This window comes from Trachinotus anak, unplaced genomic scaffold, assembly GCF_046630095.1.
Source record: "Trachinotus anak isolate AG129_WGS33_773 ecotype Australia unplaced genomic scaffold, CSIRO_AGI_Tana_v1 ptg000028l, whole genome shotgun sequence".
Classification (NCBI taxonomy): domain Eukaryota; kingdom Metazoa; phylum Chordata; class Actinopteri; order Carangiformes; family Carangidae; genus Trachinotus; species Trachinotus anak.
The window spans coordinates 3201725-3225282 of record NW_027273879.1 but is presented as its reverse complement, the minus strand read 5'-3'; the positions used below and the strand labels follow the sequence as shown (position 1 = coordinate 3225282).

Sequence of the window (23558 nt, the reverse complement as noted above, 5' to 3'; positions counted from 1 at the left end):
CACCACTGCGCAGTGATACCCTACAGTTCAGCCTGGGGAGCTGGTCATGTAACGCCCAGTTACCGTGTGTAGCCACAGGGAGGCACTGGCAGAGGCTTTTGCTGTAGAGAGGCTGTTTCAATCCTGCAGAAAGTGCAAAAAAATAACTATGACTTCACACACGCTGAGGCAATACCACAACACACGAGCTCCACTATCCCACAAACGTAATATTTATTACTGGAGAAACGTTTTAGTACATTTGAGTGTCATCTGCATTATAATGGTATTAAATAATGTGTTTTATTAATTAGAGAATAGGAAGGGATAAAGGATGGTGTTAGGAGTTTGCTTTGTCCAGTGGCTCACAAGATAAATCTATGGGGTCGTGAGGGAAAATTAAAAGGAGTTTTTTTATTATTATTATTATTATTATTAAACAATGTGAGATATTCAGAGGTAAAGTTAGTTAGTTTTTATTAAATATATATCTTATAATAAATGCAGTGCAGTAAAAGTGCAATGTTTTTGTGTTGGAGCAGATGTATGAAATAGAAAATGGAAATACTTTGGAGGTAGTAATGTACTATCCAGCACTGTAGGGGGCGGTAGTGCGGCTTTATTATCAGTCCCGAGTAAAAAAAAAAAGAAAAAGGAAGAAACTGTGCTACCTCTCTTCGCCCGCCTGGATGCCCTGTTTAATAGCACTAAGCTGGGTGACTGGGAAATAAATATTGTACGAATACCACTCTTAACATTGTCAACGCATTTATAAGTGTTGTGCAATGAGCGGGATACCGGGGACCGCGGTCGTCCAGGTCACCAACCTGTCCTCGGCCGTGAGCAGCGAGCAGATGCGCACTCTGTTCGGTTTCCTGGGAGACATCGAGGAGCTGCGGCTCTACCCGCCCGAGTAAGAGCAACCTACCCCGGCACGGCCAGTCAGGCAACACCGCGGATCTGCGGCCTTTCCGCGGTCCACACGGAACACAAAAATGAAGCAGTCGCGGTTGTAACAACTAACCAACCCGCCTTTCTTTCCTCTTGTTTTTTTCTCTTTCACAGCAATGCCCCTCTGTCTTTCTCGTCCAAAGTGTGTTATATAAAGTACCGAGAGCCGTCCAGTGTTGGTGTGGCGCAGCATCTCACCAACACTGTGTTTATTGACAGAGCTCTGATAGTTGTGCCATGTGCGGAAGGTGAGTGCAGCTCGTTTAAACGCATTAAAATGAAATGTCTGAATTTGTCTCAGTGGATTTCTATGACCTCCTCCACTTCAATTCAGTCGTTTTGTTTTGGGTTGAATTCTGGGGCTTTTTTTTTTTTTTTATTCACACAGAAATTTGGCAAGTTGTGCAAAAGGCTAGCTTTGATTTTTTATTTTTATTTTTATTTTTTTTTAGCTATTTTTTGACACAGGTGACTGGTTGTGTCACCTCAATAAATCCCCAGCTAGCTCCCAGCTTAGGTTTGTGTGTGGTGTCACAAGGTGGTTTCTGCAGAAAACTTAAGAGCTGTGGTGAGTGTGTTTTTGAAGCTGCAAGACACTGCATTAAATAGGTTAACCTCACTGTGAAGAAACAAGTAGCCTGTGTATTAATCATTAAAAAAAAAAAAAAAAAAAGGCATTAATGTTACTTGTTTTATGGGAATTACTAAATAAATCCACAGCTAATTGAATCCCCTTCCTCTCTCTTTCATTTTTGGGTGCTCCTTTTCATTAAATTTCCCCCTTTGGTGCCACTGTTGTTCCCTTGTGTACAGTCAAAAATGATATCACCTCTAACTTGATGCTTTTTGTCCACGTGACTTGGTGCTGGATGGCTACTGAGTTTATTAATTTGGTTTTGTATGTTTTTTCTGTGTGATTATGTGTGCATATCAGATGACTAGACTGGCCCAGCTGTTACACTACACTAGCCTGAGTCAGGCATTGTTTTCCAAGCCACTATCCCCGATCGGGCCAACGCAGCCTTCAAGGGGGAATGTGACCAGGAGAATAGCCCGCTGAACCTTCCAAGATGGACACCTTGTCTCTTTTTATTTATTTTTCTTTTCTTTTGGTTTGTTTCCTTTCATACTTTCCCATGTTGTCCACTCTCTACTGTCTCTATCTAGAAACTACAGTATTGCTTATCTCTAGCGTTGTGTTTATATTTGTTATTTTGGTTTGTTGTTTTGATTATTGTCCAACCCCCACCCCCCTCTCTCTTTCTGCTACAGCTGCGGCTTGTGTGTGATTGAATTCTGTCCAGGTTGCTACGGCATACCGGTGGGATGTGTATCACACATGGGATGCTAGGAGGATCACTAACCCTTTATCTCTTGTCTCCTTCTCCTGTTGATGTAGTGAGGGGCTAGACATTATAAAAGTGAGACCCAGTAATGAAAACTTTACCTCATTTGAAGATAGAATCTTTTAAATTCTACCTGCACTTTTGATCTGGAGTGATTTAGGAGCTCACATTACTACACTACAGCTCTGATGTGGATTTATTATTAGTTATTATAATTTAATAATAACACAGAAATGATCAATTTAACATCATTTCCTCTTTGAACCTGGAAATTCGTGACACATGCATTAATGTTTTGCGTCGTTATTGGTTTTTAAAAAATTTCTTAGCACTAGGAAACTTGTCGCATTGCATAAATGGTCATTCATGCTCAGTGCCTCCAGCTGTAATGAAGTGAATTTGTAGTTATTTTGTCTCTTATAACTCGTAATTCAGCCCTCTTCTCTCCAGCAGATTTTTAATCCAGAATGGAATGAGCACAATTCCTAAATTGGTTGTTTTTATAGCTAAGTCTTGGCTAACATTTCCTACAGTTCTTAAAATTGTTGTTCTTTTCTGTATCTGATGTTCTGTGTGCTATTAGTGATGCAGCCATTGGGGTTGTCTTGTGTTGCACACCTTTCCAACACTGCGAAACGATCGCCCCACGGAAAAGCGCCCATGCTTGATATCGTATGGTTCATGACCAATATGTTTCCAGTACAGGTGACCCATGCATCAAAGTGTTGACTCATTCTCTGCATTGTGTTTTTTTTTTTTCTTTCTTTTCTTTTTTTGATCTATGAAAAGAGACCAAGGACAAAATCAGTGTTTCTTTTGTTTGTGAAAAAAAAAGTTAATATTGAAAATAATAATTCAGATTGACTGAGAAGAATAATTTGATAAAAGCAAAGTAAGGATGCTCGGTCTCCAGTATACCATGAGTAGACAGTAGCACACTTGTAGGCTGGATGGGGAAGTGTATGCTCTCTTTCTCTCTAGAATACAGTGGGCTAATTGTGCAGACATAGAGGAGACAGAGACGACTCCCGCTATTGCCTTCACTAATATCTGCCTCTGTCCTGCAGGGAAAATCCCAGAGGAGGCCAAGGCCTTGTCACTTTTGGCACCTGCCACTCCAGTGCCCAGTCTGATTCCTGGCGGGGGACTGCTACCAATCCCCTCTCCAGCTCCGCTCCAGAATGTGAGTCAGCATCTTGTAACTCTCCTGTTGTCTTGTCGTCTGGGTTGTTTTCTGTCGTGTCATTAAAACCTGCACGTGTTTTACACCCTTAGCTGAACCTTCCCTTAGTGAATCGGATTTCAGCCAGCCTGGACCCCACGGCGTCGGCGCACTCCCAGCCCCCCCTCATGGGGAATGTGGATCCATCGAAAATCGATGAAATCAGGAGGACCGTCTATGTCGGCAACTTAAACTCACAGGTAACATGATGTCAGATCTACCAGACACACTCTTGAGGCTGTGTTCACACCTCGCGTGTTTGCTGTGGTTTGAATGAACTCAGTGTGGTGTCTGGTGAGAACGCTTCAGCCACTCAGTGGGTCTCTGTGTATTTGGTTTGTGGTGAGAGCACAACATCATAAGATGATAAAAAAAATTTGTTGTCATTAATTATTGCTATTACTGATATGCTCTGTAGTCAACCAGCATCCACACTAGGTAACCATGGTAACATACAGGCAGCAGTATGTAAATGCAGAGATTTTCCCCAGACACCTAATAACTGGATGGTAGGGCGGAGCAGTTAATTAAAATATTATCAAAATCATAATTTGGCCAAGTGCAATATCCAAATAGCAGGAGCTGCATTTTTTGATTAAAAAGTAAAATGTGTCACAACAGACCATAAATGAAACGTCTCTTCCAACTGAAATCCTGACTCATATCACAATCGGAGTATCTGCTAAATCATTTTGCAAAATCTTTTTCTTTTTTTTTTTTCGGACAGTTATTTAAAAAAAAAAAAAAAAAAAAAAAAAACATATGTTGTCCTTATCTCATATTTTGTTAGTTCCTGATTAAAAAACCTTGAAAGAATAAAGATCACAGACATTATCCTGTATCGTACATCCATCGGTGCTTTCTGACTACTGAAGCTACTGAAGACATAAGAGGTCACAAATGTATGGTTTTGTTTTTTTTAAAAGACAAATAATTTCCTTAAACAACTGAGCACTGACGCTGTTATCGAATGTTATGTTACTCAAACGGTGTAAATGGTGTTTTTGTTGCTGACTTCCTTCAGCCACTGGTCGGATGCTCTAGTGAGCAGGACGGTGTTACCCTGTCAACAGTGTGGCTCACTGATGTGTTTTAATAGTTTCTGGACGAGAGTGGAGCTCTGTGGCACAGAGGAATACAATATATCAGGCTTTGGATGCACAGACAATATGTGTTGGCAGGATCAGTTCATATCCTTTAAGCAGCAACAATCCTCTTAACAAGTTCCCTCGTTCATATTGCAGTTCAAGATCCTCTGTGTGTAGCTGTCCCTTCACTGTGGATCACAGATGGGGACAAATTACAGTCTCACTAATATCTTAAAAGTCTTATAGCCGGACACCGGAGAGGAGAAATGAAGCCTTCAGGTGCTGTGAAGTGCGGCGTGACCTGCTGTCAGTCACTTAAATCAACATTTTCTTTGTGGGTCGAGAATAACAGCTCAACGAGATTCATTCAAGCTGGAGCCAGTCCTAACCAATCAGCAGCCCCAAATCAAAATCAAACCTTTCTATTCTGTACCTGCAAACATCACAGCGTTCATTCCCCCCCCACAGACCACCACTGCAGACCAGCTGCTGGAGTTCTTCAAGCAGGTGGGAGATGTAAAGTTTGTGCGAATGGCTGGAGATGAGACGCAGCCGACGCGTTTCGCCTTCGTGGAGTTTGTGGAGCAGGACTCTGTTGCCAGAGCGCTGACCTTCAACGGAGTCATGTTCGGGGACAGACCCCTGAAGTATGTATTTATTTATTTTTAGGACAGTCAAATCCTGCATCAGACATTGTAAACATTGAGCTTATTGACTCAAAATGACTTTCTCCTTGTCATTATTTGTGACCTAATTATTCATAGCTTGAGTTGTTTGCGTCAGCTGATACTGTTTCATGTCTCGCAGGGTGAATCATTCCAATAACGCCATAGTAAAACCCCCGGAGCTGACGCCGCAGGCCGCTGCGAAGGAGCTAGAAAGTGTGATGAAGAGGGTGAGGGAGGCCCAGTCGACCATCGCTGCTGCCATCGAACCAGGTGACACATTTTTGATTTGCTGTATGCACCGAGGTTTACTGATAAAACACTGACGTTTTGTTGCTTTCTGATGCTGAGTTGATGAGATGATGCTGCTCTTGCTCCAACAGACACAAAGACACGATCCTCCAGTCGGTCCAGAAGGTCGCGCCGGTCACGCTCTCGCTCCCGCTCCCGCTCGCACTCAAGGACGCGCAGGAAAAGGTCCCGTTCGAAACACAGGTGCTCATTTAGTTCTCAGGGTTTTCAGATTGCTCTCTCTTGCTGCTGTGATCATATGATAGTGATAGTTTTTCTTCCTGCTGGTGTAGACCGTCACAGAGGTCGTGGCCCAGGAGTGACTCCCACACCTCCCGAAGCAGCCACAAGAGGCGTTCTCGCTCCAGAGACAGGAGACACAGTCGGAGTCGCTCCAGGTATGATGGGAACTAATATTTTATGAGGCTTGAACCTGCTAAGGATCTGTTCAAAGGCTGTTCAGTGCCCCAGAGCCAAACTGGATGTGCAGCGCCACAATTTAGATTTAAGATGCTACAATAATTAAGTCACTGTGTCACCAAGGAGACTACAACTTGGCTGCGGTCAAAGTCAAAATAATCTCCTTTCCTAAGCACTTCTCCTCGACCTCGATGGAGAATGTCACGAGGTCAAGGAAAGATGTGAAGGGGAATTCATAAGGACGTAGGAAAAGACAAACTTTTTTATTTTTTAAACCAACTTTATTTATAACACATGGACGATATATTCTATTTTCCAAACCACAGAAACTAAGTAAACTGGATTGAAATGTTGAAATAAGATAACATGAAAAATAAATAAATTATTATTCTTATTAAAATAAGAATTTAATACAAATAAGGGACTGAACAAGATGTCAGGGCATGAGGGCTTAATTAATTTTGAATGCATTGGGATTTAGTGAAACAGTATTTATGTATGTAGTATTTTGTTATGATGAGGACATTGTTAAGTGTGATTTCAATCTGCTTGTTCTACATGATGAATCCTAACTGGATGTGAAACAGAAGAAATCTGTATGTATGGATTTTGAGCTCAGCCAATCAGATGAGGATTTTCATGAGTTTTGGGACTTTTCATAAACATAAAACAGATGCTCTGTTGTTGTTGTTTATGTGGGTCAGCCTTGATGAAACTACAACGGTTTCGTAAAGGAAGGTCCAGTGTTTCGGGTGATAGGATAGGAAGCCGTGAAGATCCTTTCGTTATCAAGTAGAAAATTGGAACAGCTCTTATCATGGTTGACGCTCAGATATTTCTGGGTCATTTCGCTTCAGTTATGAACCTTTCTAAGCAGAAAGGACTTCTCTACTGCAGCACAGCCACAATGTTATGCCTGTGCCTGGCAGTAGGGGTCACCAGGCTCATAACGAGCCTAGTAGCTGCCTGAACGGGGCCCCTGTTGAATGTGTCTGGCACCATGGGGAAGAAATAAACCATAGTATCTTGTAAACCTTTTTATACAATAATATGTTTTAGCTACAATACAGCTATGGACTTGGACCCCTAATAATTATGTATTCTTAAATTGATGCACCTGTTGACACACTGCTGCTTTTATTGTTTAAACTGTACTTAATCCAGTTCATGTGTTGTCATTAGGGGCCACAGGAGGAAGAGTAAGGATCGATCCAGGAGCCCTCGGAGGAAAGCCAGATCACCCTCACCGAAAAGGTCAATCCATCAGATGTTCTGAACGTTACGGAGTCAGCTCCTCAAGCTTCCTGCGTTTGTCTGGTGTTATTTCAGTTTCAGTTCAATTCAGTTGTATTTGTATAGCCCCAAATCATAATATACAGGATCTCAAGGCACTTCACAGGGTAAGGTCGTGACCTTTCTTTATTATAGAGAAAAACCTAACAGTTCCCACAAAGAGTAAGGACTTAGCGACTGGGGGGAGGAAAAACAGGAAGAAACTTCCAACAGATCCGGGCTCAGGGTGGGCGGCCATCTGCCTCGACCGGCTGGGTTTAGGAGGAGAAAGAGGGGGAGGGGAAAAGAGAGAGAGACCAGGAACAGCTGTGTATACTATAGGTAATGGTGTTATCAATAATAATAATAGATAACAGTGGTAATAATAGTAATAATGAGTAGTGGTACATCTGGATCGGAGATATCTGCAGAATGAGGAAACAGAGAAAGAGAGAGGGAGGGAGAGAGGGGAAGCACAAACTACAGGAGAGAAAAAATACAAAGTTAATGACATATAGTGGCATGATATAGATGTAGAGAGCGAGAAAGAGCTCAATGCATTATTGGTTTCTGCAAGGTCGTAACTGGTTCTTACTGTCGCTTTGTTCACTTTGGCTTCTTTCAGAGGTAAGAAAGACAAGAAGAAGGAGCGCAGCAGGGACAGAAAGGACCGCTCCACATCCAGGAAGAGGAGCCGCAAAGACGAGGACAGGATAAAGAGCAAGGCCAAGCCAGCGAAGGTAATAAAGGCTCACGCTTTGAGAAACCTTGATGGAAAAGACACAGCTTTGTGGTGATACTTGCTTTTCTCTATTGCGGTCAAAAGATTATCAGTGACCTTGTTTTCCTCAGAAGTGCTCGGTACAGCAATTTCCTTAATCGTCATCTTCGTTAATTATTAATGAACAGTTAAATATTTTTACAGCACATCTCACGTTAGAAAGGTATTTGAACTGTGAATTAAATACAATTTATTCTCAGAGTTGCTGCTCCTGCTTTGTCTGGTGAAACTCACAGGTCTATACATGCAACACACACGGCACGTAAAGCAAAGTGACACCATGCATCTGTACCTAAATTTAATATTTAATTATAGATACATTTCTTAGTAAGGACCTTTACATCTAGTGCATCATCTTACTAAATATGGACGTTTGTTTATACGACTTAGTATTTAAAGTTGCTTTCACATCCCTGTGAACAATAATAATAAAAATTATTATTATCATATATTTCTTTGTATAGCACCTTTAAAAACGGGGTGTACAAAGTGCTTTGACAGACAATTTAAAAGCGACAGAGGGAAACGAACAATATATTACAATGTAAAGGGGAAGCAAGCGAAACCACATCGTACACTCACATTCATGCAGGCAGACGCAGTAAAAACAGCGAAGGACCATACAGAGATGATGACAAATAAAAAGAATTAAAAGAAAATAATATACAGTGCATCTTCATTGTACAGAGTTTATATGGTCATATGTTCATTTTTGGTTGCATGCATAGCATTTACAGCAGTGCATTGCTGACCCCATGACAATCTTGCGTTATATCTCACATTATGACCTATTTTCTTGTACCAAATTATTCATTTTCAGTTTCAACTTTACTATGTGACTTTATTTTGTTGTACCAGGAAACTTTTCCTTTATTACACAAAGTCAGTGGATTTAATTAAAATAAGATAAGTTTCTCGTTGCAACAACAAACTGATCTCAGTTAAACTCCGTTTTTATAACCGTTTTATAAGTTGGTAAGTTGTTGTTAGGAGAAATTTCCATACGTTGTTAAAATGATTTGATTTTGTTGTAACTATAAAAAAAATAATTTTTGTTTTTGCAGCAGTGACTGATCTCTGGTGTCAGAAAATAATCTGTTTTTAGAGTCATGACTCTGTTTCGTAGGATTGGGAATCGATGCACAAACTACTGAACAAAAATAAAGACATTTTCTGTTTATATACAACATGGCAAAATCAAAATCAACAAACTTGTGCGTGTCACTTCAAGATGCTGGTTGGGATATATCTCTTGCTCTGATATGTTACCATGAAAGTTGTAGGTGGAAGTGTGGGGCAGAAGATGTAATCAGTGACCAGCTACCTGCCCACAAATCTCCAGTTTCCTGCCTTCAAATTGCTTCTTTAGCGAATGTCACTCCAGGATCAGACCACCATGAACGCAGACCTACTTCTAAGCCATTACTATGAAAATCACACGAAGGCAATAGCCCTGAGACAAAAGACGTCACACTTGTCGCACTTGATCTTCCCTGTTGATAACGATCAAAACACTTATTCGACAAGTGACGGCAGAAGAAATGTTCCTCTCAGAAACCGCTGTAAGCTTTGCAAAATGCGTGTTTTATGAGTTGCACGGCAGAAAGCTCAACCGCAGATCTGTTTTTTTTTTTTAAACACACTTGCCCCTGTGGACTTTATTTATTGCGTTTCCTTATTATAGAACAGCAGCTGCAGCTTAAGAAAATATATAGTAGCGTAAACTTCCATAGTAACGTCCTAATTATCTGCTATACATCTCTACTGCCTGTGTAAATTTACCCAAGATGTGACTAAATACACTGGTTCCAGTGAAACACCTGGAGCTGCTGATCTGTCTGACATATTCTAGTGTGTCCTGGAAGTTTTCACCAAACTCTGATCCTGTACCATCTGTGTATCTCACCTGTTGGAGTGGCCCAATCACAGCCCAGACCTTAATCTAGTAGAGAAGCCGTGGAATAGGGACGTGCCGCTGGACGACGATCTCGGTGATCAACAATCATCAGAGCGATTGCTGATTGTTTCCACCGTTGCCGACATCTAGATGATATTTGGCTTGTTTCCTCTTTAATGTATTGACTTATTACCATTATTATTTGTTGCATAAAGTTAAAATTAATCTTAACTTGCCCTGCAAACACACACACACACACACACACTGTGACCATCTGATTGTCACTGCAGTGCTGGTTGTTGCGTGCAGGTGTCGACAGACACAGAGTTCATGTCACTTTGTTCAGTTTCTTCACCTGCTGAGTTTTAAGGTTGTGAACAGAACTGCAGGACAGTCGGAGGGAGAGAGATTTCTGTGCGCTTCCCCTTGTTGATTTTTAGTGATTGTAAATGTAAATAATGCTTCATCTGTGGTGACAGTTTTGTTTCAGCGTAGCAAAAAAATGTTCATCTAACTGTCATCACTCTGAGATGAAAGTGGGAGAGAGCGACAGAGAGACGCTCTCTCTCTTATGTAAGATTACCTTAACAGATACTGCGTTTGAGATATGAGTCAGGATTTCAGTTGAAGTGGTAGTTTTTGCATTTTTCACTTGCATTTTCACTTAGGGAAAAAAAAAATTAAATGACGATAATGTGATTTTTGTTGGGTCTTGCACCAAACACTCATGTTTCCTTACGTCTGGAGAATATGATTTGTAGTCCGGGACGTCTCTGTAGCACCACAGGGCTTCATTTATGGTCTGTTGTGACACATTTTATCTTTATCAAAAAAATGCAGCCACTGTGATTTAGATATTGCACTTGCTCACATTGTGATTTCAGTAATGTTTTGATTAATGGTGCGGCTCTAATGAGAGTTTCAAATAAAGACAGTAAAGATAATAATTTTGTGATATTAGCTTAAGCACATTATGTTGTTTTTACTTGTGACTCAGATGAACATAAGTGTCACTGTATGATTAATTGTTATTAATTGTTCTGTTTGGAAAATATATTGTTAAAATCTTCTTCAACTTTAACTTCCACACAGTTATTTCAGGACGGTTCTGCTGCTGGTCTTCAGCTCAGGCTGGTGAGAAACTGACCCTCCTGTGGGGGTTTATATCCTGGCTTTACTAGTTTTTCAGTTGTAGTTCAGTTCTAGTTCTTTTTTATTATTTCCACCTCGGAGGATCCTACCAGTGCTGGTTTTGCTTCCCATGTGTGTTCTGGCTGCTGTAACGCTGCAAATTCCCCTTTTAATCAAGATCTCTTTTAATTTATGTCTCTTTGTCTCAGGTCTGTTACTAATGAATCACTGTTGTAACGTAACGCCTTGACGGATTTGGCACAAACTGATGAACTGATTAGATTTTGGAGGTCAAAGGTGAAGGTCGCAGTGACCTCACAAATCACAGCTTTGTCCGTGTGAAACAATATCTCCATAATACTTTGAGGGAATTTCTTCAAATTTTGTAAAAACGTTCACTTGGACTCGAGTGGATCTGCACTCCGCCATCTTGTCGGTGAAGTTTTGACCGACCAGCTTTGGTCGTTACTCATTCGAGTGCGTTGTTGTTTCAGGTGGAAAGGGAGTATGACAGAGAAGAGAAGGAAGACTATGAAAGTGACAGAGAGGACTCAGCCACACCCAGCGAGGACATGACGCTATCCCCCTGCGTCCAGCACAACGGCAGCTACATGACTCACAACGAGGAGCACGCCGCCGCCGTGGGCGCAGACGGCACCAAGTGACTGGTACAAGATCATGGAGACGAATCGTGCTCCATCAAACGAGCTCATCAACAGCCGTTGCGTGCGTATAAACACCGGACAACCACTTAGAGGAGTGTGTTTTCCCCTTCATCATCATCATCCTCATCATCTCCTGTACAGCCTGAGTTATTTTTATTTCCTTTTGATAAAGAACAATCTTGGCAGCACATGGATCCTGTAATTGAACTCTGAATTCTCAGTGTCCCACCTAAAGAGTAAGTGAGCACTCAGTACAGCAGAGATGGCCCCGCCTCTTCTGTTCAGCGGGCCAGTAGAAGATACCGGGACTTTTAATGTAACACAGCAATACAAGACAGAGCGCTGCACGCTCAGAAAGTATCATACAGCGGAGTCAACACCTCATCGAGAACTGAACATCGTGATCCTCCCAAAGTGGTGATGCATGTATTCTGCAGAATCCTCCTCCAGTTTCTGTTCACTGCACTTGTATTGTTTCCATGTAGATACTTAGTCATTTAGAAACATCTGCAGGCCTGAACCAGCTGCAGAGCCAAGCAGAGGTCCCACAGGAAGAACAGTTCAGATTTGTCCCCATGATGGACATCTTACAAAGACCAAAATGTTTCTCTCCATTCCTCCAGTGACATCATGACAGTACATTTAAAAAGCCCAAAAAGCCGTTTAAGCCTTGAACATTGTCATTATTTATGCCATAGTGTAGTAAGTAAGACATTTCCATAACAAATGTATTTGTCTTAATATTGCAAACAGCAATATTCTGCAACCATCTGCATTAACAGTAATAAAAAAAACCTGAAATTATGTCTGCAATGGTTTTCAGCGGTAGAGAGATTTTAAAATGTTGACATTAACCTATATTTCTACACGAGGCCTGCACGAGAAAGGAGAGGAGCGGTTCTGTGCAGAAAAGTGTTTAAAAGTGTCATCTGCGCTGTACTCGTCAAGCAGAGGCAGAGAAGACAGAAACAAGGCTCGGGCTGGCAGCTACTCTGGATTGCATCACATTTCAAGCTTTGCACACTTCCTCGGGCAGCGTTTAACACGTAGAATTATGGTTCTAGCATATTCAGTAAAACGTGCTTATCCTGTGAGGTCAGTCTGCATCTGGTTCTGTCTGTCTGACTTCCACCTCAGTTGTAACTGAGTAAATTACAAGCAGCAGAATTTGATTTGGATTTAGAGATGTTCTTTCACACTCCGTAATTGTAAGTGTCCTATAGCCTCCACCCGAATCATAAGTTTCAGTTGCATTTGTCAAAACATAAATTAAATAATACTTATTGGTAGATAATAAGGATTATAATATACTCCAGGAAGTACCAATTAAAATAAGCTTTTACCAACTAAACTCGTTTTATTAGCCAGCAAAAATATACTTTAATAAGGAAGACATTTATTTTATGGCACACAGGGAGGCTTCTCACTGTGAGGTCGTGTTGGGTGTGAGTGGTGGTGTTATTCTGCTGCTGTGACCGTGGTGTGGTCGAGACGGCAACTTCCCATATTCTGTTTGCTTATTTACTGAGCGACACAAATGGTACATTACATGTTTAATACGTGATCAAAGAATCTAACAAGTGTAAGGACATAAGGATCCATCTGTAAACCCTCAGTGTATGGACATAATAAATATAAGTGTGTGTGTATATATAATATATATATACATACCGGGAAAAGATTTCTGTTGTTGCTGAAATGCTCATTTTCTCTTTTTGTGGTATTAAAGGAAAATGATAACTACAAAGGTCTGAAGAATCTTTTACTTCCTGTTTTGCACCATTTTCCTCCATCATCTTGGAACTTAGAAAATGTACGGTGTTGATTTTATGACTTGAAGTGCTGTAATGCAGAGTATTCTGTTTCTGTGAACCTGTCTCTAAAATATTATCATTAAAAAATATGACATTTTTCATTTGGTCTACACAAATACATGGCTTTATTTCCTGTTTATGTTTCATGGGTGTACATGTACTTGCTTTTTTTTTTTTTTTTTAAATGTTTTTCTGATCGCTAGTTGTTGCAACAAGACCGCAATGTATCATGTTCCTTCTGTTATTGTTGTAATGCTGTGAGAGAAAAAAACTATTTACTGTTTTATTGATACAAAACAGGCCTATACTGTAAAAAAAAAAAAAAAAAAAAAAAAAGATGATGGTGTGCAGGATGTCTGCCGGCTCATATTTCTGGAGAACAGGTCCACGTACTGCTTGCAAGCACAGAAGGGTCAAAAAGTGCCTAGACATAGATTGTACAGAATATTCTAATAAAATACAGAGACTTATTGACAGATGCAACCTGAATTTATTGTTATGGATGTGATATGAAAGTATTGTCAGCGGTCTGTAGTAATTGATAGCGCAATAGGCTGAACCTTCATGGGACTTGTGTGGATTTAATTTAACATTCATTTCTGTCATTTTTGGAGTTAACAAAGCTGGTATTGAGTAATTTATGAAAACGTGTATCTGTAAACTGGCCCCAGACTGAGATCAGTTCCTATGAGAGCTTGTTATGCTTTAAAAGTTTTATTTTTAAAAGGAGACTTTATCTTTGCCAAATTCCACTTCTTTACTGCTTTTAAAAATCTGATTTTACAGTATTTTCTTTCTTTTTTTTTGTATGTAGACAAATCTTCAGTTTGAAGTGGTGAACTTGTGATAAAGCATTTCCAACACAACTGACTGTATGTGAAGAATTTTATTTTTTATACCCCTGTATCCACTATGTACGGTAAATACTGCGGAAACATGTTCCATGGGCGCTTGATGTAAAGATTTGCTAACACTGTTTTTGAAGAGCTCGGACGTTATCTGATCCTCTTCACTTTGAATCTAACAATATATCTGACCTGTTTCCAAAAACACTCAATAAAGAGACTTTGCATTCGGATGTTTTCAGTTCATTTGTTGTGTCATAAAGTGGACAATGATCTGCTTGTTGCATGTTGGCGAGTTGGATGTACAGGAAACAAAAATATAAATGCAACACTTCCATTTTTCATTGGTTGAAATAAAGGATCTAAGACTTTTTCTACACAGAGACGGTTTTTATGTCTGTTAGATTCTGTTCTCAAATGTGTTTAGAAATCCGTGTTGGTGAGCGCTTCTCCTTTGCTGAGGTAATCCATCCACCTGAAGGGTGTGGCATATTCAGGTGTGCCCCTGGGCTGGTCACAATAAAAGGTCACTTTAAAAGCATGACATTTTATTTTGAAAAAAGACATTTATTAGGCACTGAACTGTGGGTTTCTCATGACTTGTGCTACAGATGTTCATTTTTTTAGAGGGAGGATTGTGGATCAGAACCCTTACCCTAGAAATCCCTAGACTATGATACACTACTAAACACACTATTAAGATTACCTCTAAATATTTGCTACAATACAAGGTTAAGGGGTCCTGATATTTTTTGCCTGTGCCATTTTCATTTGTTTTATTGTTTAAAATAATATGTTACATCAAAAAAAGATCAAAAGGAACATTTTTCTTCCACTAAATGTGGAAAATACGTCTGTACCTGCTAAATGAACGTTATCATTGGGCCATGATGACGTTAGCATTTATCTCACAGCTCTTATACACCTACTGTTACAGGTCCTCGCTGTTGCAAACAAGATAAGATTTTAACTGTGAGCAGAAGTGAGAAAAAAGCTGCCTGCAAGTCAAGTCAGGATTACATTATAGGGTATTCACATTTACACCAGTAAATAACATACTGTATGTTCAGGGATGCATAAAAAGTAATGTGCATGTACAGAAATGAGCAGAGATGATGTGCATGGACAGAAGAGACTGTTCATGTAGTTCAGATATATAAGTCTGTGAAGTAGAGCATTGACATCAACATTGAGTTAAATGTACGTGTAGTATTGCTATTGATGATCTAAGACTCAATGAATCCACGCTGTTGACCTGCAACAACCAGCCACCCGTCCTAGTCCGCCTCTGGACCGCCATGAAGATTGTGGGTTCGTTTGATTCTGACATTTATGGACAATGGTTCTTCACCGATCCCGCGTTCCCGCCTCGTCACGTTCTGCAGTCCAGTTCCGAGCCGTTTTCACAAAATCGTGGCCATCTCCTCGCTGCCCAAGGTTGGGCTGGTACTAAATTGTCTAACATAGTCCAACGTTGACCTCAGCTCAGTCCCCTGTGTGTCCTCTGGATCACTTTCCACAGCCTGAGTGACGGCTGTATTTGCCGGGGAGGCCTGAGGTATCACCTGCTGCAACATTTCCATTGTTGTATATTCACTTGAAAAGGCAAAAGGAGAAGTCTGGAAGTTTGTCTGTCTCACGTTGTACGTGTTTTCATCAGGAAGGATGTCTCCAGTGGCATCCTCCGAGTCCCTCTGGAACCAGTTAGAGGTCATTTCTAGTGAGTCTTCCTCATCTTCGGAGTTGTGGAGAAGCGGTAACACTGATGGTAACCTGTTAGGAAGGACCACAGCTTCTTTCTCGACCAGCTGGAGACTATTTGTGTCCCACTCTTCTACCTTCAGAGTGTTGATGCACTCTAGGAGTTCCTGTGGGAAATAAAAACCAAAACAATACCTTAATATACTCATTTCACAAGCTTAAACAACATATTTAAACATATTCAAAATTATATAAGTTAAATCTTTGTGTTTTTTGTCAGCAGCAGTATGAAGTCCCAAGTATTTCATGAACATCTCTTATAAGGTTCATTTACCCAATTTACGATCATTTCTTCGCTGTCTGGTTTGCAGCTTAAGGTTTTGGTTGGTAATTAATTATAAATTAAGTTAATCTGGTTGTACATTTACCACAAGCACAAACAGACACTTACCACTTCACAGGGTCTGTCTACTTTCTGCATTGCACTGCTGTTCCCAGGGTTAGGTATGCTGGGCCACAGAAGGACTTTTGCTCTAGATAAAATAAACATTGTTGAGTGGGGTAGATCTTCACCCATGTTAAGGATTAGTGAGTTTGTGCAACAGTCCAAATAGTTTCTAAAGTATTGTACCTTTTTATTATGGTTGATCCAAATATCATCACAGCAGCCACAACAACAAAGATGGTGATAACACCTGTTCGATTACCATCAACATATTCTGTGGAGGGAAACAAATGGAAGAATACACAGTTAATAAGGATGAATCTCCAGAAGTTCGGTTTTATTAAAACAGTTGAAAAGTAGTTGAATTGCTGTAACCTTGATTTGTTTTAAAGAAATATGTTGTGCTTCGAACTCCCGCTCCCGCCTGGGTGAAACCTGATATCTGCACCTGGTATGTTGTGCCTTTTTTAAGATCCTCCAATTCATAGGTGTCAAACTTGGGATCCACTGTAATATCTGCAATCGAAAGTGACAGTTGTTGACATATTACATGTGCAACTTCGAGATATCTGCTTTAAAGTTTTTAAGAATTTCAAATAAATATATAATAATATATAATATGCTAACAAGCTCAACCAAGATGGCGAACACGATATTTGCTAAACGTCAGCTTTACTGTGAGATTAGCATTTAGCTGAAAGCACTGCTGTGCTTAAGTACAGCCTCACAGAGCTGTTAGCATGGATGCTAACGAGACTCTTCTGCATGGTTTCGATGTATAAATTCTAAAATAAAACACTTTCACATTTGCAAATGCTGTTATCTAGCGGGGATGAGAGTTTGTAACCAGGACATTGAAACCCATCATATTAGATGGCTAATTGTAGCATTTGCATATATTAAAAAGAATAGCTTATCCAGTTATATAGTACGTCTGGACTGTTCAGCCAACATTGACAAACTAGTCCCGACCAGTTTATAGGCTCAGCTTTCACAGAAATTCTCTCTCAGACCACTGAAGCGTTGTAGTGGTTGTGGCTGTAACGTTTGTACAAACTGTCAGCATCTGAATTTTAGTCTGACTGCTCTGTTCACAAACCCCAAGAGATTGAGACAGTGATAAACACACTAGCTGGTGGACAGGAAATCCACCCAGACTGTATATGACGCCACTAACTGTTCTGCTGCACTTTGCAGTTAAAATAATGATTTGTATCTATGGATTTGCATAGATTAAGCACAGAAGTTAGTGAAAAGTGTACGTTGCTTACTTCTTTCAGTACTTGTCCCTCTGAGGTTGTACTCTGTGTAGTGGATTATGTAACCAAGCAGGAAACCTCTGAGGTCGTCCTCTGGGATGGACGACCACTGCAGCACCACTGAATTCAGCGTCACGTTGAAGCTGCTGATATTTGTGGGTGCACTGACGGGAGCTTTGCAAAAGAAAACATCTAGAAGTCAGACTGTTTTGTTATGGACAGGATAAGAAGACACTTGCAGTATTGCTCTATTAGATATGATATTTATCCCTGTTTGCCAGAGGCTCTTCAGAGGAAAATATCGGTTGGTCGGCCAACCACTTTGGTTCAGACTGAAATATCTCAACAACCATTGGATGGATTCCCATGAAATTTTGCACATCTGTCAGAATGAGACCTTAGTTTTATTCACTTGATCCCAATATTGTTAATTGTTAATAATGTTTTTTTTTATTATTATTATTAATTTAGTGTGGCTTTTCTATCTCTGCATGTGTGTGTATTTATTAGCTTTATTGGTTTTATCCACCTGTTTTATATTTTGTGCTGTTGTATTTTATCTTGTATTTTATGCTGTGTTTTAACGCAATTAATTATTTAAACTGTCCTTGGGGTCAATTAACAGTGGTAATGCAGTGCTGGTATAAAAACCTTACACTATTTTGTGACACATACATTCATGATCCTCCAGAGCATAGGTGCCGATTTATGTTTCTGCCGGTGGGGGCTCCAAACAGTTCAATGCCCCACACCCATGCCCCAATATAAACCCGCAAAAACCACAGCCTGCATGACTTGTTGCTATATGGATTAGGAAAAGTCAAATGCTCACATTTAAGCACTGCAGGAAATAAACAGTGACGACAGACACATATGCACGTGCAGAGGGACATGTTCTGGGTCAGGTGGTGTCAGAGGGGTGCTCTGTGATTGGTGGTTACAAGTTAGGGGCAGGGACTGATCCAACCTAGCACCAACCTTGAGTTTGTTATCAAATCAGTGTAAATTTGGCCCCGACTGCACGCTCCTGCATGTGGGTGCTGAGGCCCGAGAGCACCTGTGGTTTTGGCACCTCTGCCCCCAAAAATAAACCTTAATAACTTTGGTGATTCCCTTGACTCTTCCTCTAGCACCACCAGCAAGTTTATATTTGCCATTGCTGTAACTGGGCCATAAGTACCAAAAGTGGGCCAGATTGGGCCCAAATGTCTGTTAGTCAGATTTCTTCCAGTAGCTTGTTCAATCAAACACAGTCATGTTGGAAACGTAGAGAGACTTTCACTTACATCCCTCAATAAAATAGAACTGGGTAGTCCCGTAGGTGCTCTCACTGTTGTTGATATACTTCAAGTTGCAAGTCTCCTTCTCTGGTCGAGTGTGCAGAGTGATGCTGTATCTCTTGTAAGGCTCCAGAGGCTCTGGGTATTTCAAATTACCAGAGTGATTATCAGCAAACTGCAGTGTGAATTTATTAGAAAGGAAAAACTGAAATATCAACAGAACATAATCAATCCAGCAATCATATTTTCTTTAGAAGCAAATTAGTAGCGCGTATATGGGATTTAATATTTACACACCTTGTAAAGGAGATACATTCCCATAGTTGTTTTCATTCTGATAAAAGGACTTGTACTCTGTTTTATGCCCTTTTCTCCTCCACTCCGCAGCATAGCACACATACGTTTTGATGAGATCATCTTTCCAAGACACAGTAAAAGACGTATTGCTGTGGACTGTAACGTTCAGCCTCTCGTCTGCAATATCTGTGGATACAAATGTATGATCATTTTTTAAAAATCCTATTATACCTCTGTATATGGATGTTGACAGGTGAAAACTATGTTTCTCTAACAGCTCTTCAGGTTTTCATGGACTAAAAACTGGGTTTCTCTTAGTTAGAAGACAAAATGTGTGACTGTTAGAAAAATCACTAATCTTAAAATTGACAGTGCAGTTATGAAAGTAGATACTTACCAGGAATGTCCTCTCGCTGCGGTATTATCAGCCTTACAGCTGGGGAGATGCTAGCGTTGTTGAAAGCGCTGATGTTGAGATGATAAGATGAGTAGGAGAGAATCAGTCTGATCTCAGGCCTAATGGCGTCGATCCAGTCAAGATGCTCTCCTGATGCTTTACCAACGGTCACGTTGTAGCCGTCATACATCTCTTTGGCAGAAAACTAACAAACAGGGTCCGTTAATTATTGTGCTAACATTATGTATGGCCACACAGAAGATATAGTCCCCATTATATTTCTGATGAAGGAAATTTTGAGGAGAAAAAAGAAATACCTTCCATTTCAGAGAAAGCAGCCTTTTGCCTTTTTCCTCGACAATGTCAGTATCTTCGAGGTTGAAAACGACGGGCTGTGTGGTCAGTTCTGAAAAAGGACGTTTAGTTATTGTGAAATAAGAAACAATGTACCAGCTTTAACCTCTTGTACCTGTGGAGCAAAAACACTTTTTTACAAAACATCTTGTTGTTAGCTGCCTGATAAGTATGATTATTATTTCGTCACAGTTAACAGAATAGATTCAAACGGCTTCTTTTGAATACTATTTTTAGTTTAAAACAATAAACTGACCTGATGGGACAGTGTAGGTTTCACTCCATGGGCACTGTGAGCATTTCAAATTAGTGACACACTGTATCTGTACAATGTAGACCAGTGAGGAGTTTAGATTCTCCACTGTGCAGCTCTGTCGGTTTTGGGATTGTACTGGAGGCTGTGAACAACATAGAAATGAATGAATGCCAGGCGGAACAATGAATTGACTTATTTCTCACTTTATTTCTTCAGACTAGATATTTAATTCATAATTATGGTTATAACCTTTATTTAATTGGTTACCTCATTTGTGCAGCTGAATAAATGGCCACAAATCACTAAAAAGCTCCAAATTGAAGGGTTTAAAGGGGCTCTCCATTGATTTTACACATAACGGTGTGTTTACTTGTCATGCAGAGTACTACTAAGCCTGTGAAAACAGCTGTATAATGTCTTCTGTGACTCTGAAACTGAAGGCATGGAGTTGGAAATATGAAGGCATTTAACAGACAGAGAAGATGCTACTGAGCTGCATCATGGAAAAATGCAGGATCCAGCTTTTTTTCATGGCCCTGTGGACAGTAATGTTGGTCTGTCAGCCCACCAGTTTGGTCCAGACTGAAACATCTCAACAGCTGACATTCATGGTCCCCACAGGATGAATCCTCATGAATTTCCTGCAGGTCAGAGTTTTCTCTGATCCTGTAAAATATCTCAACATCTACTCCACAGATTGGCACAAAGTTTTTATGGACATTATGGCTCCCAGATGATGCTTCCTGACTTTCCCCTAGCAGCACCATTAGCTCGTCACTTGTGGTGAAAGAGTGAAATATCTCAACAACTGTTGGATCAACTGCCATGAAGATTGGTACAGACATTCAGGGAGACCTTAGGATGAATTGTAAATTGCTAATCGTAAACTTTCAATTTATTGCTATTATCAGTTCATCCAATACAAAAATACCTGCAAAACTAAAGACACTCCCATCACGTTGTATGTTGTGTTCATTGCTAATTAGCAAATGTTACAGAAGTATTTTGTTTTTAACAGTTGTTTGATACTGACCTCATTCCATAAGAGACTGCCCAGTGCTTTATATCTCACTGAGTAAAACTCGATGGCCTTTGTGTCTTTTTTTTGCCAGCTCACATTCACACTGAGTTTTCCAGACTGGCGTCTGAAGTTGACATTATATGGAGGGGCACATCGTACTGAAATATATATATAAAAAAATTAACCTATATTCAGATCTGCCAGAGATAAATTGAAAGAAAATTGCTCACAGAAATATATCATTTTGTGGACTTACACAAGCTGTTTGGTGAACCCCTGAAAACTGCTCTTGTGCAATTCCTTGACTCGCTGTTTTCAAAAACCTGAATGCTCATGTTGTAGTTTTCAAATACTTCGATTTCTGCAGAGAGTTTGGTGATGTCTTGGTATGCTCTGCAATATAATCTGCGTCTAGAAAGAGAAATAGTGTGAAAAATGAGATGTTTATCATCAGACATCATTACAAGTGTGTTAAAACAATATCTGGATTTATAGGCAAGAAAAGACACTGAAAAATAAATGTGGCATACTTTGGGTACTGTTGAATGATGAGTGTGTATGTCTTTTCTGATGTTTGCTTTCCCGGTCTCCACACACAGGTTTTTACATTACGAATCGTATGTTCACCGAAACAATCTAAATCATGGACTCCATCTGAAAAAGAGGCATAGGAGAATAAAAAAAAACCTCTAATCTAATTTTACAGCCGATGATTCATCTTGAGATGAGTCAGATGTGTTCATTACCTGGTTGAAGCCCACAGTGCTGGTATGTGGAACTGATGCTCATTGACTTGCACTTCACTGGAACATAACATGATGAATATGGTGTGAAACTAGATCAATATCCTCAGAAGTTATTTACTCAGTCATTCTGTGTCTGACAATGGAAAAACACAACTCCTATCAAGATTATTTTATTGTAGAAGATGCCCTTGGTTATATTTTTGACTGGAGAGAAAAATGATTATTTGAGCAGCAGTATAACGACTGATGATGAAGCCAAAATGTGGAGAGCCTACCTGAAGGCGTGTGAAAATGAGAGGAGACTGTGGTGTAGTAAGCAAGAATCAGACCTTGAATGTGAACAACAGCGGAGGGTAGATTTAGCCAAAATCTGCTTTTAATACTGCATACAGGAGTTAATGACTGAATATAAAACATTTTAATTCATCGCCAAAAGAAAAATGAGGTTAAGATCTACAAAAACTATGGCGGTCATTAATTAATTAACTGCAAAAACACAATTAATAGCTCACTTACCAAGGATGAAAAGAGGTGAATGGCTTGCACAAGAAGAACATTTTAATTCTAAAAAATCTAACTTAAGTCCACAACCAACCATGACTCCGGGGACTGACCGAAAGACTGAAATCAAGAAAGTGGATTTGAGACAATTTCACAAGCACAACCTGCTGCCACTCACAGACATGATGCACACACGCTGCTCACATGAGTGAACAAGAAGGAAATGTTTTAGGGAGTTATACACTGACAGTGTAAAGGGGTGGGGACACGTTCTGACACAGTTCATAGGACTCAGACATTGTAGGTAGATCCCCAGAGTCTGAAGAAGAGTTGTTGTCTTCTTTGTACTTCTTCTTTCCAAAAATAGAGCTGCTGCACTGCACCTTTCCAAATAACAGTCACTCTGAAATACAAACCAAGGGAAATGACTATAAAGTAACGAAGCATGAGATTATTTGAATTACTTTCTTTTCTATCTGAGACGATACTGACGAGGACTCCTGTATTACTCAAAGCACGAAAACAGATGTTTTGTTTTTTTTTATTCAGGAAAACCTCAAGCTCAAGTTTTTGCTTTCAAAGAACAGAATGTAACTGCAAAGGTGCTGCGCTAACCCACAGATATGATCGGTTTTCAATCAGAGGATTTTTGCTTTAGAAATGTTTCATGGAACAGACCTGCTTCTTCATCCATATCTATAACTGAATGAACTGTGGTCAAATGGAAATATCATCTCTGTAGTTCACCCCATGAGAATAGTCGGTTATTTTAAATGCAATTGGATAACCTTAATATAGAAGAAATAATTTCCCAGAGGACAATCAAGTATTTTAATATTTAGTCAAAATATGTTGAGAGACATTTCAAAACTTTTAAAAAATGCTTAAACTATTTTTTTGTTTGTTTTAATTAAAATCACTTTAAAAATCAATT

At 39.9% G+C, this 23558-nt stretch overlaps 2 protein-coding genes across 6 annotated transcripts; one reads left to right on the top strand and one right to left on the bottom strand.

Annotated features, from left to right (window-relative positions):
- Positions 1-613: 613 nt before the first annotated feature.
- srek1 (splicing regulatory glutamine/lysine-rich protein 1) lies at positions 614-14600 on the top strand. 5 transcript variants are annotated; one of them, XM_071465905.1, is made up of 12 exons: positions 878-892; positions 1045-2042; positions 2203-2981; positions 3344-3459; positions 3552-3698; positions 5055-5233; positions 5394-5524; positions 5635-5746; positions 5836-5940; positions 7145-7216; positions 7860-7974; positions 11538-14600. In XM_071465905.1, exons 3-12 carry the CDS (start codon positions 2951-2953, stop codon positions 11706-11708), a joined length of 1179 nt encoding a protein of 392 aa, XP_071322006.1. In that variant the 5' UTR covers positions 878-892; positions 1045-2042; positions 2203-2950; the 3' UTR covers positions 11709-14600. The 5 variants fall into 5 exon arrangements, with proteins under 5 accessions (XP_071322003.1, XP_071322006.1, XP_071322005.1 ...); XM_071465904.1 differs by having other exon boundaries at positions 1045-2351; positions 2860-2981; XM_071465902.1 differs by lacking the exon at positions 2203-2981 and having other exon boundaries at positions 614-892; positions 1045-1178.
- Positions 14311-23180, bottom strand: LOC139611324 (interleukin-31 receptor subunit alpha). The gene is made up of 16 exons (XM_071465899.1): positions 22640-23180; positions 22399-22452; positions 22124-22180; positions 21908-22031; positions 21634-21788; positions 21390-21535; positions 20357-20498; positions 20064-20152; positions 19747-19951; positions 19350-19535; positions 19059-19190; positions 17785-17946; positions 16889-17029; positions 16700-16787; positions 16520-16601; positions 14311-16235 (listed from the first exon to the last, which is right to left on the bottom strand). Exons 1-16 carry the CDS (start codon positions 22719-22721, stop codon positions 15771-15773), a joined length of 2310 nt encoding a protein of 769 aa, XP_071322000.1. The 5' UTR covers positions 22722-23180; the 3' UTR covers positions 14311-15770.
- Positions 23181-23558: the final 378 nt, after the last annotated feature.

Excerpts from the sequence above, each read along its gene's own strand:
- LOC139611324 (XM_071465899.1), bottom strand. The coding sequence starts at position 22,721 with ATGGTTGGTTGTGGACTTAAGTTAGATTTTTTAGAATTAAAATGTTCT. Across the intron at positions 19,952-20,063 it reads TGCTTTCTCTGAAATGGAAG|TTTTCTGCCAAAGAGATGTA; the intron begins GTATTTCTTTTT and ends CCTGTTTGTTAG. Across the intron at positions 16,602-16,699 it reads GGATCAACCATAATAAAAAG|AGCAAAAGTCCTTCTGTGGC; the intron begins GTACAATACTTT and ends TATTTTATCTAG.
- srek1 (XM_071465902.1), top strand. The coding sequence starts at position 765 with ATGAGCGGGATACCGGGGACCGCGGTCGTCCAGGTCACCAACCTGTCC. Across the intron at positions 5,525-5,634 it reads CGCTGCTGCCATCGAACCAG|ACACAAAGACACGATCCTCC; the intron begins GTGACACATTTT and ends TTGCTCCAACAG. Across the intron at positions 5,747-5,835 it reads AGGTCCCGTTCGAAACACAG|ACCGTCACAGAGGTCGTGGC; the intron begins GTGCTCATTTAG and ends CTGCTGGTGTAG.